The following is an 18,190-nucleotide window of genomic DNA, read 5'->3' on the forward strand; positions in this document are numbered from 1 at the left end:
TTAAAATCCAAATGGATTAAAGATCTAAATATTAAAACAGAAACATTAAACTTGCTGGAAGGTAAGTTAGGCAGAACTCTGGAAGACATTGGTATAGGAAAAGACTTTATGAACAAATCCTCAGTAGCACGGGAACTAGCAGATAGAATCAACAACTGGGATCTCATCTTACTAAAAAGCTTCTGTACTTCAAAGAAACCATCAGCAGAACTAAGAGACAATCTACAATGTGGGAAACAATTTTTACCAGCTGTTCCTCAGACAAAGGAGTATTATCAAGGATATATAAAGAACTCAAAACAATCAGTCCCCCCCAATATAAAGACCCGATTCAAAAATGGGCATCCGAAATGAACAGACATTTCTCAGACAAAGAAGTCAAAGCAGCAAGAAAATATTTGAAAAAATGTTCCACATCACTGGTCATTCGAGAGATGCAGATGAAAACAACACTGAGATTCCACCTCACCCCACAAAGAATGGCTGCTATCAAGAAATCACACAATAACAAATGTTGGCGGGGTTGTGGGGAGACTGGTTGATTTCTTGATAGCAGCCATTCTTTCTGGGACGAGGTGGATTCTCAGCTTTTTTTTCATTTGCATCTCTCAGTGACCAGTGATGTTGAATGTATTTTCATATCTTTCCTTGCTATTTCTACTTCTTTGTTTGAGAAATGTCTGTTTATTTCAGATCCCCACTTTTGGGTTGGTTCTTTAAATTTGGAAGATCTAATTTTTTAAAAGTTCTTCATATATTATAGATGGTAGACCTTTGTCTGAGGAATAGCTGGTAAAAATTTTTTTTTTCCATATTGTGGGTTGTCTCTTCACCCTGATGGTGGTTTCTAAGCTTTTTAATAAGAAGATATCCCAGTTGTTGATTCTTTTTGCTAGTTCTTGTGCGACTGAAATACTATAATATTTAATGTGGATTGCTGCTCATGAATTCTCTCTCTCTCTCTCTCTCTCTCTCTCTCTCTCTCTGTCTTGTTTGTTTGAAACTTTCTTTCTGGCTTTTTTTTTTTTTTTTAAGGATAGCTTTCTCTGAGTTTAGAATTCTAGATTGGTACATTTGATGCATTAAAAATTTGGAAATACTATTTCATTATATGCATTTTTATTTTCTTTTAACGTCTACTGCCAGTCTTATTCCTCTTAAGACTTTGTTTTTAATGTGAATGCTTTTAATCTCTCTGTTTTGCATTTCCAGTTTTACTGTGTTGTAACTGGCTGTCCTTTTCTCCACATTTCTCTTAGGCTTATAGCTCTTGCATTTATGCTTGGTGTTGTTCTTAAGTTTTGAATTATTTTCAGACTTCTCTTCAAATACTATTTAATATTCTTTGCCCTATCTTATAGCGTTTGTTAGCATGTTTTGTTTTGTTTGACCTAGCTGTCCAGCATACTTTTCTGTTGCTCTCCTCATTCTTTAGTTTTTGTTTTTCTTCTGACCTGATCTTTGCTTCTGTAATTTTCTCTTTACTTTTGTCTAACCTAAATTCATACATTGAGTTCTGAATTACTTCTGATATTTCTATCCTCTAATTTTATTTTTTAACATATCTTTTAGTTCCCTACCAGAATTCTTTTAATCTTTAAACATCATAATTATGTGATAGTCATATCTGTTAAGCTCACTTTCTGGACCTTTGTTGACTCTTATTTTTTTTTCCCCCTTACCTGTTTTTCCTCTACATTTTTAGTCGTCTTGTCTTGCATACTGTATTTTTGATTGAGAGGTACACTTTTTGAACAAAAAAGACAGTTTGAGGATTTAAATGAGTTTATATTCTTTTAGGATTTCCTTTTCTTATGGATAACAGTTAAGCTATTTTTGGATAACCCTTACCTAGTTAAAAATCTGGCCTTTATTTTCTCTTCTATTCCTACGGGAGTGAGGGTTAAAGATAGGACCTCACATGTGGTAGGCAAGTGCTGTACCACTGAGCTACATCCCCAACCCTGATCTTCCTTTTTGTTTGTTTGTTTTGTACTGGGGATCGGACTCAGACCTTGCATTTGCAAGGCAGGCAGTGGAACCACTGAGCTAAATCCCTGGCCCTGTTCTTTCTTTTTTGACAGGCTCATTCTTTTTCCAGTCACATTTATATCTAGGGTGTATTGGTTGGTATCCAGCCAGAAGTATGGGTGTTTAACAAGGACTCTGTTGCTGTTGAGTGTTAACAGTTCCAGAGTTGCTCTGTGATAGTGATGAGAACTTTGCTTAGCTTGTCACACTTTCCTTTATTTTCAGAATTATCTAGCAATCATCTATGAGAGAATCTTCACACCAATCTCAAATCTCTTAAACCCCCCCTTGAAACTTTGCTGTACAAATTCTACCTGCATTGTAACTCTTTATTGTTTTCAAACTGATTTTTTGTTATTTGGTTTTGGTTCTGGGAATTGAAACCAGGACTTTCACACTGGTCTTTTTTATTTTGAGACAGGGTCTCAGCTAAAAATCTAATAACAAGATATCAACAGGATTGGTCATTTCTAAAGCCTCTGTACTTGGCTTATAGTGGCTGTAGTCCTCCAATGTCCCCAGATGGTCTTCCCTTTATATGTGTATGTGTGTCTATGCTCCACCCTCTTAAGGCCTACATCCCCAGTTCTCTTAAAAAATATTTTTGGGCGAGGTATGTAGCTCAGTGGTGCCACCACCTGCCTCCCAAGGTCCCAGGTTTGATCCCTGCTAAGAAAAACAAAAAATGTTTTTTACTTGAGCTAGGGTCTCGTTAAGTCACTAAGTTTCCCAGACTGGGTTTGATCTTGCTCTCTTTTTGCCTTTGCCTCATAAGTGCTGGGATTATAGGTGTGTACCACTATACCTGGCTCAAATTGATTTTTTTAAAAAAATAGTACAGCCGTTTCATTTGTTACAGTAGTTTTATTAGTTCAGTATAACCTTGTCTAGTCTTTTCAGAACCAGTTTTCCTTCTTACCCCCTTTGGCCCATTAGTTTGTGGGTTTTTTTTTTTAAATGTGAGTATACATATGTACATAAATATATACATACATAGGAATATATACAATATCACTTATATAATTTGTTTTATAATACATTGAACACCTATGCACTATTAGCTCTTTGTTTTATTACTCTCCATTCAATTGTAATTTCCTTCTTGTCCCTGGTACCCACTTTCCTGAATTTGGAGTTTCTTATTCTCTATCTTTAAAAAAAAAGCATTTGCCATATACATATACATATATATATTTTTTATATGTGTGTGGTATATGTGTGTGTGTGTGTGTGTGTCTGTGTGTGTGTGTCTGTGTGTGTGTGTGTGTGTGTATGTATTATACATTTTAGCCCTACTTGTTCTTCTGGTTTATAAGGATTATATAGTGGGGTGGCTTCCTTTGCTCACATTTGTTTCTCACATTTGTTAACCTAGCTGTAGTTCATTCATTCATTACTCTTCATATTTTTTCATTATGGGAAGTGTCTCTGTTCTCTTAGTGGATTTTGGAATATTTCCATTTCTTTTCTCTTTTTAACAGTACTGCTATGAATATTCTTATAGGGGCCCTTATGATACATTTGGGTAATTTTTCTAGATTATACTCTTATGAGTGAAATTGATGAACCACAGTGTATATACATATTTTTCAGCTTTATTTCCTAATTACTTTTCAGAGTAGTTGTTGGCACTTATTCTCCTATTAGCAGCATGTAACATTCATTGTGATATTTAAAAAAAATTTCCCACCTAATAGATTTAGTCTTATAGTTTTACTTGCATTTCCCTGGTTACTGGTTATATTCATGCATCCCATCATTTGTGTTGCCTACTTTCTGAAATTCCTTTCAATGCTTTTTGCTCCTTTGCTTCTGGGATATTTGTCTTTTTTCTCTATTTTTATAAATATTAATCTTTTATCTGGTGCAGGTTGTGTTATCTTCATAAAGTGCATAAAATCATTTGAACAAATGTCATTTGAACAAAATTTATTAATTTTAAGGCAGCTATATCAATGAGCTTTTATCTTTCTTTAGTCATTAGTGTTTTTTACATCTTAAGAAGTTCTTCCCTACTCTATGTCATAAAAATAGTCTCCCATATATTCTAAGAGGTTTAAGATTTTCTTTTTGCAAAAACAAAAAATTTAACTCATTTGGAGTTAATTTTATTTTCCCCCTGTGTTCTGTGACACAGGATTCTGTTTTTTTGTTTTTTAATTTCTCATTAGGATTACCAAAATTCTCACTACAATTTATTGAATAATGTTACCTTCTTATGGTCATCTTCAATATTAACATTTTATATAGATGTATGGTCTCTTCTTTTTCCATTGCTTTGTGTGCTCATCTACAAATTGTTTTTCATTAAAGCTCTGTAGTTCACGTCAGCCCTAGCACATACCCACAAAGCACTATCTTAATAATGGATCTGTGATGCTGTACCTGGGTGCTAAAAAGAATATATGCCTGTCAACTTTTTAGTGAGTAAGGGTTAGGTGGAATTTTAGGCACATATATTGATTGTCCAAATTGTAAAGATTTTATCATTCAATGCATATTAAATGAACATGAGGATTTGTATTCATATTTTAGACTTGATCTTAGACAAAAGGCTGAGAAGCCACATATTCATATTTTAAAGTCCATACTTTTTGCTTAGCTTCCAGGAAAGAAAACAACTAAACTTTGGGTTCCAGATGAAGAAGTTTCTCCTGAGACAATGGTCAAAGTAAGCAATGTGCATGGATATGTTGAATTTAATAAACTCACTATATTACAAAACTATTGAAATTGTTAAAAATTTCTACTTCTATCACAGAGATGCAATTATTCAAATCATTCAAGTACTTACATTTATTGTTTGACATTATCTTGTACTGTAAGAGTACAATTAATGAGCAGCCTAGGGCCTTGTGGGCAGCAACATAAAGTCTAATTTTAAAGGGAAGAAACGAGATTTGAAAACGGCTTCATGGTTTTACTTCTTTTACTTTCAGTCTTTTAAAAGCAAACTGAAATGCTTTTTTGCTTTTGAATGTTTTCCTGTTTAGTAAAGGTGGTAAGAAATGTTTTAAGATTTTGTATCTTTTTCCATAGGATTTAATAAAAATTTATTTTTTATAAAATTTATCTTATATAAAATTTAGACTATAATTCTTTAAGGGTTTTACATAAAAGATAACTCATCACTGGGTGTATATAGTATTGATTTAATAAAACTATGTATGATCTGTAGGGTAGACCTTTTTAATCCACTGCCAAGGTGTGAAAGTCAGGAACAAATATGTTAAATACTGTTACTTTTTTCTTATACGTCTCCTGTGGAGTGTGAGTGTGTGCATGTGTATGTTTCATGTTACAAACTATTTTGTTTTAAACATGATTCTACCGTAAGATTCTGATATATTTCTGCACACCTATGGAGCAGTCTTTCCTTTTAGCAGCATTAAATCATGCTATCTCCTGACCTGATCATTTTCTCAGCCTTGGTCTCAAGTAGCAAATTTTTTTGCCACTTCTCCAGAGAGTGAAACATCTTGAATTTAAAATATTCAGACTCTTAACTCTAGCTCCTTCCCTTCTTCGCTCACTCCTCTCCTCCCAATATAAATAAAGAATAATTATTTTTTCTTAAAAGTATCCATCAAGTTCTTTTTTTTTAAAGGTTGATAATGGAAAGTTTTAAAAAATCTAGTATGTTTTATTTGTCAATTTGTCTTTTTAATTAGATTCAGGCTATTAAAATGATGGTTCGGTGGCTACTTGGAATGAAAAATAATCACAGTAAATCAGGAACTTCTACTTTAAGATTGCTAACAACAATATTACATAGTGATGGAGACTTGACAGAACAGGGGAAAATTAGGTATGCATTTATTACACAGTTCATTGCATTGTATAATATTTCAACTCATGTAACTGTTAAATGTTGTAGTTTCTTTTTAAAACTAATTAGAATTGTTTCATAGGTACACATATATTTTTGCTGTAATATGCCTTTGTGCAGTGATTATTTCACAATGATAGTCACATGTCAGGTATGGAGTACTGAAATACATTGCAAGTATTTTAAATAATAGATGCGGGCTTTTGGAATATCTAACATGTAACCATTAGTGTATAAATCAGTAAGTGATGTTTTATATTCTGGGGTTAATATGTAAACAAAAGAACAGACTTGGTGGAAGATAACTTACTGAATCTTTCTAAAATGCCATTTTTAAAATGTCCTTGGTAGAAATCATCTAAAATGCATACCCTTTCTTGTGTTTTGTTTTGTTTTCTTTGAAAACTATAGTGTAGTACAGTGGGCCTTCTATATCTGTGTGTTCCATATTGTGGATTCAACCATCTGTGGATTGAAAATATGTGGAAAAGAAAACTTCCATTTGTATTGAGAATTTGTAGACTTTCCTCCTTGTCATTTCCTAAATAACCCAGTATAAATATTCACTTGGTATAGTAGTTATTTTAAGTAATCTGGAGGTACTTTAAAATATGTGGGAGGATGTATAGAGATTATATATAAATAGTATGTTTTATATAAGGCACCTGAGAATCTTTGGGTTTTGGTAATGAGGGGTGGGTCTTGGAACCAATTCCCTCAGGATACTAGGCGATAGATGTGTAGTTTGAAAATAGACATTCTAGAGCTCACATTCAAATCTTGGCTCTGCCACTTACTAGGTGATCTTTAGCAAGTTGCTCTAACTGCTCAATTCAGTTTTCCTACCTATAAAACAGAAGTAATGATTATATCTATCTTATCTAGGAGTATATTCTTAAACAATGTAATGTAATTAATAGAACACACTACCTAGCAATAATAACTAGGAGTAGTGAGTGATATGATTAGATGTTAGACCTCTGTTAGGCATTATACTTCAGTGGTTAAAAACATTCACAGACTGAATGCAAACTATACAGGTTCAAATTCATCTTCCATCATTTGTCACCTGTTTTTATCTATTAGCAGGTTATTTTACTTCCACATGTCAGATTACTTACCTATAATATAGGGTTAACTATAGTAACTCCTTGTAGAGTTTACATAAGGATTATATATTAAGAATGAAGTAATTGGAGTGATACCTAGTGTTAGGTGTTATATAAGGTGTAGTCTAGGAAATCCATGTGACATTGAGAAACATTTAGGGTCTGCCTAGGGGATAAAAGTAAGAATTATAGTAAAAAAAAAAAAAGTAGTTATTGGAGGAGCAGAGGTTAGAGGAGGATTCCTATTTCTCATTTTAATAAGAAGCTTGGTATTTTTGTGTTTACCTTTAAATTCCCATGGAAGGAGAGTTTCTTTTATTAATAAACCTAAAAACAACTGAAAAGCTTATTGAATTAAATAGAAATCACTGTATACTTGAAAAAAATCGAAAGATAAATATGTTGGAAGCATCTGTTTATTCATACCTGTGGAGAAAGTATCTCACTGTTGGCTTGTATGGTGTGAACTAAGTACTTACGTACTGTAGTTACCTTTTAATAGTACCTGAAATATTGCTATTATAAACTACAATGCACCTATGGGATATGTACCACAACTTCAGAACTGTATTAATGTGTTTTGTTTAGCCACTGGGGATCGAACTCCGGCCCTTGCACTTGTGAGGCAGGCAGCGGAACCACTGAGCCAAATTCCTGGCCCCTAGAACTGTGTTAATGTTGGCATGCAGTTTTCATATGATCTTTTTAAAGAAGAGTTTTAAAACAAGATCATTAAAAAAAAAATCTTCCTCAGTACTATTGATATTATAGATAAATAATTGTGTAGATGTTGAATAGTCTTGTACTACATGACAGTAATAGGTAAATCTTAATTAAGGATCCATCTTTTATTATTATTTCAAGACCCCTGTAGTTCATCTAATTTATCACTGTATTAGGAAGAACTGTTGTTTAGATGTATGTATTAGTCTAGAATTCTGTGAAGTATGCTCCAGTTAGCAGTTCCCCTAAGTTTAAAAAGAGCCTTAGTGATATTTGAAAAATTTTAAAAAGTAATTTTTATTCACTAAATCTGCTCTCATTGTACTGCTTTTCTTTTTAGCACAGTAGTTGTGGTTGCCTTATTAGCAAGTTAAGGTCAGTTTTATGCCTGATCTATATAGGTAAGCATGTCTCCAAAAATATGTACAGTATAATACTCAAAACCTAGCAGGTAAATGGGCAAATAGGTTTGTTCTGGGCTTGCCTAAGAGCAGTTTTATGTAGGATGAGAGAATTAAGTGACATTAGTAATGTTAGTACAGACTTATGTTTAAGAGAAGAATTTTGTATAATTTTAGACACGTTTCAAAGTTAGGTAAACGTAATATGGTGCTCAGTATTATTGTGTAGACTGTTCACTCTAATATAACAAAATACCATAGATTGAATAGCTTATAAACAGTCTGGAAGTTCAAGAGCAGGGTCCAGCGTGCTTGGGTTTTGGTGGGACCCTGGGACAGGGTCAAACCTCTGACTTCTTGCTTTGTCATCACATAGCAGCATGGGCAAACCCTCAGTCCTTTTACAGGGACATTAATCCCAGTCACAGTTGTGCCTTATTCAGACTACCTCCTTATACCATCAAATTGGCATTTGAGGAGAGGAACCCCCTCACCCCCAAACGGCAAACTGGGAAGACCATAGCATTTTCTAATCTTACCCCCTTGAGAATCTCTCAGAATTATATGTACAAAGTAGTAATGGTTTTATATGAACAGATCTCATCTATAGTCTTTCTTGCTTATTTTTCAGTAAACCAGACATGTCACGCCTGAGACTTGCTGCTGGAAGTGCTATTGTCAAGCTGGCACAAGAACCCTGTTACCATGAAATCATCACATTAGAACAATATCAGCTATGTGCATTAGCTATCAATGTAAGGAAAATGTATTAGATATGACTTTATATAGTCTTTGACTTTAAAAAAATTTCCCTATATTTACATAGATGAGAATCTTCAATGTTTATACTTTTCAAAATTTGTGCATTAGAAACATTTCAGAGGTTTAAAACTGTCTTGACTTTTTGTTTGCTAACATGGTATAGTGAACTTGTTCTGCATAGTACTAATTTATAAAGTTACCTCACATACCGAACCATGTATCAAAACATTGCTCCTAGGGAAAATACAAGAGTAAGTTCCCAAGCCTTTGGTTACAGAATTTTCATTAACTGGTCAGTATGCAAACTTATTTTGTGTGTGTGTGCGTGTGTGTGTGTGTGTGTTTTAAGACACCCCCCTCACACCCTTCCTCCCACACATGTATGTTTCATTGGCATTTAATTAATAGCTAACACCACTATACTTCATGCCTGAATATAGCTTTTCTATCACACACTTTTCTCTGTAAGTTTGATTGTAGCCTTTGTGTACTTCAGAGCACTAAACAGCACTGCACCACTATGAAAATAGACAAAGATGAGAAGTATAATACTAAATAGACCAAAAAAGAGCTCTTACACTATGAGAACTGAAACAAGAAAGCCAAGCTTCTTTGATCGGGGGATAGCATGGGATGAGTTTTTATTGCTCTGCAGTTTGTTGTGAATGACTATAAAATTGCTTAAAGTATTGATTTTACATGAGTAGGCAAATTCTTAATTACGGAATCTCTGAATGAGGATTGACTATATTTAATTCCTAAAATGAAAAACAGGGAAATTTATAGTTTCATAAAAAGCATGGTATAGACTTAAAGTCTAGAAGTATTCCTTATTAACGAGTTAAATTTTTGAATTGAATAAGGAACCTATGTTAATGGTTAAAAATTAATTAGCATCTTCTTGCAACTGAACCCATTCTAAACAAAAATTTTTCCTAATTTTGATACTCCTTTAAGCCCCAGGCCTATATCTTCTATTTTAAACCTCTAGATCTCAATAAATAATAATATGTGTCTTTTTTTTTCTCCTACTGTTTACCTCTTACTCTTTTTTATTCATATTTTGGCATTTTCCTTCATTGTTTTCCATTAAGTGTGTATTGAAGTCCTCAAATCCAGTGATTTTAATTTTAATTGTTCTTTCTGTATCATTTGACATAGCTCATTGCTCTATTATTCTTAAATTCTCTTCTTTGGTATGTCTATTGATTTTTATCTTATCTGGCTTTTTCTTTTTTCCTTTAAATATGTATGGTCATTGAGGATCTGTTTATGTTCAGTTTCTCTACTTACACATTCTTTTTTGGACACTTCTTTGTACATTTGATTGTGATACCGGCAGCATTTTCCCTTGGTCTCTTGATTCCTGCTTCACATTCGTAATAGAAATTTTAGACTTTTATGTTCTGTAGATACAAGACTGAATTAATATTCATCATTATTCTTCCCTGCCATTTCCCAGTGTTAAATCTGAATGACATTTCATAGATCTAAAAGCATGATTTATATTTGACTATTTGTTCATCTTTCTACTTTGCTGTAAAGTTCAAATAATTTACGTATATATTATAGTCTTTAATTAATATATCAATAATCATTCTTTTAGGCATAATCATTGTTAACTAATTCTAATACTGTTGTAAGACTTTATTGTTAGATAAATTTGCTTAATCGTAATTCTGATCTTTTTATTCTTCTCAAAAATTATTAAGAGCTTCTATTTGTAAAAACAAAAAGTACACATATATTTATCCTGGCACATGAAGTCTCTATTATTTGGACCCATATTTCCATTCAAAAATCTTAGTACAGCATCCTTTTTTCGCACAGCACCTTTATTACCTTTATTTCAGTGGAACTGGACAAATACCTTTATTTTTTATGTGCCTGTTATTTTGCTGCCTTCAATTTTTGTGTTTTCTTCCTATTTCCATATATCTGTATCTAAACCTTTCTAAAAATCCAGGCTCAAGTGCAATGGGAAACTTCCTGTGATACTTTTAGCTCTCAGTAGTTGGTCTCTCCTTTTAATTCTCTATAGATATTATTGCAGTCTCTTCTGGTGCATGCAGAACTTTGCCTTGTGCCTTAGCTGTTTATGTACATGTAGTTTGTTGCTCTTAATTTAGTTGAGGCTCTTTAAAAGTAATATTGTATCTGGGAGACCCTTGTCATATATTTGAAGATACAATAAATAGAAAAGAATAGAGACTTAATAATATGAATCTTAATAATTATTTAAATATTTTAGAATTTGTTAATTTGTTAATGAAAAACTTTGTACTGGCTTGTGCTGTATATTGCTTTAGGCTACTTTTAAAAAACTAATAGTTGATACTATGAGATACTGAAATTTAAATGAAAGAATATACACCAATGATAGTAAGGACCTAATGATAATATCAAGATGTTACTACTGAAGATTTAAAAAAAACTAAATGATAATTCTAGATAGAAATACGGTACCTAAAGTTGCAGTAATATGAAACATACCACATCTTGTGTTTATTGATGGACAGCAAGATAATCATCATGAAGCGCTTTATATGTCATATAAGAGTTTGAGCTTTTCCCTATACTTTAGAAAAACTCTTTCCCTTTGTATGCTACTTGCTGTACTAGGCTTGGAGATACAAAGATGAATAAGGATATAGTTCTTACTTTTAAGGACCTAGCACTGATAGGTAAGCTAAGTCAATCATTTTAATGTTATGTACTAAATGCTATGCTGGAGATGTGCAAAGAGTGCTAAGAAGATGAGTACAAGATGTAGGTAAGACAGTAGCTAAGGCAATGTGCTGCTTTCTGGAAAATATGTGAGACATCTTAGGTGTCCTTTTAAGGATGAGAAGTGAACAGATTAAGGTGGATAGTTTAGGAGAAGGGAGTTAGTTGTATGAGATAAGCAAGCATAGGGTTAACAACTTGATTCATTTATGCAAATGAAAGAAATTGGTATTTCTGAAATTGATTAGGAATTCTTGAAGTTGTGCATTTTAATCTGAATAGATTTTTAAATGATAGAACCAAAATTTGTAAATTTAGTAGTTTTATCTTAAAACTAACTGAAAAAGCTATCTATAAGGTAAAGTTTATACTTTATTTTTAAATTTTTAATTTTTAATTTTTGTGGTGCTGTGGATCAAACCCAGGGCCTCGCACATGCTTGGTGAGCACAGCAGCACTGAGATACACCCCTAACCCCTATGCTTTATTTTTTAAAAAAATTAATTTCAGATGGATTTATATTTACTAGTTTTATCTGTCTTAGGAATAAATTTCAGTGTTTCCTACTACACATAACTGGTAGTTATTAGGGTCCAAGCAAATATTCCAACCTTGAGATTAACTTCAGTCACAACATCTGTCTAATAAACAATGAAGCAATGATTGTAGATATACTTGCTGCTCTATACCTCCTTCTCTACTTGAAACAGCACATTTGATAGTTGATTTGTAGTTGTTACCCCTTGCTTCCATGTCAGTAATACTTGGAATACTTGTATCTTTACAGGATGAATGTTATCAAGTAAGACAAGTGTTTGCTCAGAAACTTCATAAAGGCCTTTCCCGATTACGACTTCCACTTGAGTATATGGCAATCTGTGCACTCTGTGCAAAAGATCCCGTAAAGGAGAGAAGAGCTCATGCTAGACAGTGTCTGGTAAAAAATATAAATGTAAGACGGGAGTATCTGAAACAACATGCAGCTGTTAGTGGTAAGCACATAGGAAAATATACTTCTATAGCTTGCCAATTTTAGTTTTATAGAATACAAAATACTACTGTTACTATATTTTATTGGCATCTATTAAATAAGACGTCAACATTTTTCAGTAATTACTTTTCACTATTATATAAGGTGATTTTAAAAATAAAAATGTATGGGTATTTAAATCTCAACTTACATGTCTGTGCATGACTAAGGAAGATAACTGATGACATTGGAGTACTTTTAATAGAACAGTAAAATTTGTACATGCATGTGGATTATTTACATGATCTTTTAGTTGAAAAAGTACAAGGCTTTTATGTTTGTTGTTTGTTTTCACTGGTAGCTAACATTATCAAGTGCTTGTGTGCCTGCTTTCATCTGCTCAGCGCATCAAGGTTAACTGGTGTGCTTCTTGACTTTGTGACTTAACAGACAGCATTAAAATATATCAAATTATCCAAGTCATGTATTCTTTATATTTTCTTACTCATCAGTCACAGTATCCTATCAATTCTTCCTCCAGTTGTCTTGACCATCTCTCCTGTTCTACACGCTCCTTACTACCTTCCTGTTGTAAATATTCCCTTGCCTCTCTCAATCATCCCCTCATTGTGCGGCCACATTGCTATCAGATCTGAAACAAATCCTTCTGAAACATCTGTCCACATCATTTCCTTGCTTAAAATGCTGTGTAGATTTTCTGCTGTTCATGGGATAAAGTTGGAACACCTGATCATGGCCTCTACATTTTTTTCATCCTGTTTCAAGTATTCTATCTCTTCCTCCTATGAATTCTGTGTTTCATGTACTTTGGATTACTTGAAGTTTATTCAGCTTTTTTCCCCCCTGCTCTGTTGTCAACTCTGTCTGGAAATTGCCTCCCCTTCCAGACCAAAAAAAAAGACAAAATCAGGAAGCATGGTTTATACCTTGTACATCTTCTAAAATGTTTTTGTTAGTGTATCACTATGACTCATCTTTTCCTTCCTTACCTTTGAAAAAGTGAGGATTATCCCACCTCTGCAATTTACTGGTTGTGTTTGGGCAAATTATTTAACCTTTGTCTTGTTTGTTAATTCATAAAGTTGATATAATAATACTTATTTCTTATAGTTCTTGTGAGGAGTAAAAATTTAAGTTATATAAAGCATGATGAGTAGCCTGAAGAAGTCATCAGTAGATACTACCAGCTATTTTTGTTTTGGAACACTTTTGGCATTGAAGATAGCTTCTCTGTTTATGCTTTGATATGAGCTTGTTACCTAGTCTTATCCATCTTTATATCTTTAGATTCTAACAAATAGCACAAAGTAAGCACTCAAGAACTGTTCGATGCAATTGAATTTGAATTTTACTGATTTCAAATTTTGTTACTTTTCTTCTGCACTTGGTCTTTGAATTAGTATTGTATAGAAACTAGTCTCTTTAGGTTCAGGAATAGAAATTTAAAAATTTGATGCTTTATGAACATAGAAAATGTACTCCAGGTTGAACATATGATATAAATTTAAATTTAAGTTTTTAATTTTGAATGTAAGTGGAATTGTTCAGAACATAAATTCTTTTGGTATATCCTTTATTAAAGCTAGATAGAATTACCTTATATCTGTAGCAGAATTTATTAAAATACTTGAATTTAGATACAAGTTCATTACTTAAAACATCTTAGAAACACTTATTCCTTATTTCTGTTTTGTTGTATTTGTTCTTCTGTTACAAATAGAATAAACCATTATTCCTAATTTTTATGCCATAGTGACTTTGCAAGATTTACTAGAAGTTTTTCTTCTCAGGAGCAAAAATGGATCTTAAGTCTCTCTTTCTTGAATGTAGTTTATGTAGATCACTTTTTCCATATGAATTTGAAACTTGAATATTTGTCTTTCTAGCCTGTTACTAAAGCACTCCAACTTTAGATATCATGAATGAATGAATAAACTAATTTATCATGTTTCTCAATATAGTTCAGTGTTTTTCTTCTAGCCGTATTGTGGTGAACTATTAGGATGTAGAAAATATAGCATAAAAGAGTGTAAGATTTCATTTTCTAACCTGGATTTTTTCCTCCTCCCTCTTTCCTTGTTTCTTTTACAGAAAAATTATTGTCTCTTTTACCAGAGTATGTTGTTCCATATACAATTCACCTTTTGGCACATGACCCAGATTATGTCAAAGTACAGGATATTGAACAACTTAAAGATGTGAAAGAGTAAGACTTTTTCCATCCAGTTTTTTGTATTTTCTGAAAGTTATTTTTTCCTTTTATTGTTGATAATGGGATCTTATTTTATTTTTTTTCTCTCATTGAGCTTTATGGTACTTTTTAGGTATAAAATACAGTTACAGTCATCATTGGGATCTTGTACCTTTACATGACAGGTCTTGGTTCTCATTTTTCCCCTTGTCCCTGCCCTCCCTTCACCCCTTCCTCCCCTCCCCATTTATAAACACTGTATTTCCATTTTTTCATTTTCTCATACTTTTTTCTTTTCCCTTATTACCTTTCCCCTATCCTTCCCACTAATGGGATCTTATTTATTATTAATTATTGTTAGGAGTTTATTTCATTCTGGTATTCTTTGTTTTTTTATTTCATCTCTGCATGTTGTGTTTCTAGTGTAATTTCCTAAAACTGAGCATAATTACTGTACTTTTAGTTCTATTTCTCTACCAATTTGGCAATTTTTTTTTCTTAAGTTAATCCACTGAACGTATTTACTCCAGTTCTTTTCTGCTTCCTTTAGAAACTCTGTATAGCTTTTCATGTCAGGTGAATTACATTTTTCTCTGCAGTTATGTCTTCCTTGGTAGGAAGAGAGAATGACCCCATTTCATAATGGGCCAAATTCATAGACAAGGAACTATTTTCCCTGAATGAGTTCATTACTGATTCTCTAATTAGAATTTATTACATTTGTGATTCTTTCAAAGATTGTTGTTGAGAAACTACAAATACTACATATGTCTGCATGAAGATAAAGTGATATTTACAGAAGTTTTTAAGACTAGCCTAATTCTTCAAATAAGCTTGAGCCCATACACCTCTTTCTGTTATAATAAGAGATAACCTTCATAGAAATATTTTATAGTTAAATATTTGAAGTATGTAAGGAGAATAAAATTAAGTTAACAGTAACTTCTCATGGTCAAGGAAAAGGTTGTTATATTTCTTTACCACAATTTCCATTTCTAAAACATAAGCAGATAATTCCCTGAAAATTAATTGTTTTGAAATGATTATGACTGATGAAAACTTTTAGCCACTTTGCCACTTAAAAAAAAATCAGAGAACATTGGCTTTTAAACAGGTAAAATATTCTTTTGAATTTACTAGACAGTTTTGGCTAAGTGGCCCTTTTAGCCATGACATTGTATTGTAGAGGCACTCCAGAAGAACTTCTCCGATACCTGAGATTTTAAAGTTTTTTGTTTTGTTTTGCTTCTTTAATAATATCTTGCTTCATCTTTTTCTTTTCTTCTTTCATTATTTTTCTTCTTTGTATATCAACTGTACCTGTGTCCCTTTTGGGTATATAATGTAGAGAGAAAAAAACTTTGGTTTTTCTTATTGAACAGAATTTTAGGCTATTAAAAGTGGGCTCCTGAAACATTCTTTTTTTTTTCCCCTCTTTGTTAAGTGAAGATATTGCTTATGGTTATCAGGTATGAGTTTTTTTTTCTAATTTATTACTGAAGAATATTTACTATGTAATAAAGGTGGCTATCTATATTCCTTAGGAGACTTTCCTTCAGCACTTGAGTCTCTCTGAGTATCCAAGGCCTCACTTGATCCATGATTTAAGTTTTCCTTTTTGAAGTCTCTTCATGTCACTCTCATGGCATGAGGTTAAGATCACTTCATTTCTTCCGCCCTTTGTTTTTTTAAAATTTTCTTCCCTGGAGAATCTAGTAAGAGTATACAGGGGCCTCATGAGCTTACATCATGTATTGTGATATGTATGTGTGATATAACATTTTTTTTCTCTGCTGTTTCTTTTTAATTTTTCCTCTTGGGGTTATAATCTTGGCTCATTATTTTTAGAAATATTGTATTATATCTAACAAAAGATTTTTTTCTATGTCTTTTTTTTTTAGATGTCTTTGGTTTGTTTTGGAAATATTAATGGCTAAAAATGAAAATAACAGTCATGCATTTATCAGAAAGATGGTAGAAAATATTAAACAAACAAAAGATGCTCAAGGACCAGATGATGCAAAAATGAATGAAGTATGTAATTCTGTGTAAATATTTTCATGAGATTTAGACATTTGGGTATGAAGTATAAAACTAATATTAATAGACTATCAATCAATTTTTCTCTTAGAATTTCTATTAGTACTGACACTGATGAAGAGTTAGTAATTTTGTTAATAGTAAATAATAAAAACAATACTATAAGTTAAAATATTTAAGTTGACAATTGCTTTCCATCACTGTTTAAGATCAGATGAATGTTCTATAATTATTTCTAATTTACGGCATTTAGGATGCCAATTTAAATACCTAATTTTAAAAATCCATTTCAGAAATTGTATACCGTGTGTGATGTTGCCATGAATATCATCATGTCAAAGAGCACCACATACAGTTTGGAATCTCCTAAAGATCCAGTACTACCAGCTCGTTTTTTCACCCAACCTGACAAGGTATTTTTTGGGGTTTTTTTTTTTGTTTGTTTGTTTGTGTGAGTTGAAATAAAATGATTTTTAGTGGTAGGTTTTAAGTAAGATCAGGAAGGAGCAGTGTCAAGATCTGGCACTCAACTCAGCAGCACATATACTAAAAAGATTGCCATAATTTTTCTTTAATTGGCCAGATTGGAGGAGGATGCAAAGGTATAGTATTTAGGAGATGATCTACAATTTTTTCTTCAGAGTTTGAAGCTATACTAAAAGCATAGGCAAAAGTGTGGTCAAATAGTAAAGATTTGTGAGTAAATGACTACTGATCAAAAATAGGTAAAAGAACACTGAGAGTTTTAAGCTCATGATTTGAATTTTAAATGCCTTGAGATAATGCAGATAATAGACACTGGAACACACCTAAGACTCTGAGAATTTTAAGAGTGTTCTCAAACCAGAAGGTGTTTTCTACAGTTCCTCTTGAAAAAGTCATACTTTATCTAAACATATTAAGTATCTGAGAGCCTGGAAGCCACTACTATTCATCTTTCTGTTTTTAAGCAGTATATTAATTAACATCTTACTAGTGTATGGAAAAGCCCTGCAAGTTCACCCCCTAGCTGAAGAGGCTGTCTGGTTTTAAGCATTCATTTTGGAGTGAACAGGGTAACAGGAGTATATGTGTCCTTGTTTCTGGAGAATTATTATAGGAGCATATTTTTCCATGCAGTCTTAGAACTCTAGCATGTTACAGTTCACATGTTTTGTTATTATTGAGTTAGATATGAGGTTAGTTTTAATTTGTCATAGTAAGATCAGTAACTGAAAAGTTTTAACCACTTAACAATTTACTCTGAGCATCACTTGGGCAGCACGTTTGTTTACATACTGACTATCCCCAGCATTGCTCAGCCAGGTATCATTTCAGCCAGTCGATTCTTTATTGAATAAATTGACAAAATTGTTGTTTTTGTACTTCTCATTATATTATAAAAAT

The 18,190-nt window shown here is 32.6% G+C and overlaps 1 protein-coding gene across 6 annotated transcripts in view; it reads left to right on the forward strand.

Annotated features, from left to right (window-relative positions):
- The window catches only part of Pds5b (PDS5 cohesin associated factor B), a 112,915-nt gene that overhangs the window by 79,800 nt on the left and 14,925 nt on the right, over positions 1-18,190 (forward strand). For all 6 annotated transcript variants that reach the window (XM_010623911.3, XM_010623908.3, XM_010623906.3 and 3 more), the window contains 7 exons: positions 4,634-4,702; positions 5,703-5,839; positions 8,725-8,848; positions 12,370-12,574; positions 14,665-14,779; positions 16,666-16,798; positions 17,098-17,217. In XM_010623911.3, coding sequence (XP_010622213.1) covers positions 4,634-4,702; positions 5,703-5,839; positions 8,725-8,848; positions 12,370-12,574; positions 14,665-14,779; positions 16,666-16,798; positions 17,098-17,217 — 903 coding nt within the window. The remainder of the gene's footprint in view (positions 1-4,633; positions 4,703-5,702; positions 5,840-8,724; positions 8,849-12,369; positions 12,575-14,664; positions 14,780-16,665; positions 16,799-17,097; positions 17,218-18,190) is intronic.

This window comes from Fukomys damarensis, unplaced genomic scaffold (assembly GCF_012274545.1).
Source record: "Fukomys damarensis isolate Sample0158 unplaced genomic scaffold, DMR_v1.0_HiC HiC_scaffold_38, whole genome shotgun sequence".
Classification (NCBI taxonomy): domain Eukaryota; kingdom Metazoa; phylum Chordata; class Mammalia; order Rodentia; family Bathyergidae; genus Fukomys; species Fukomys damarensis.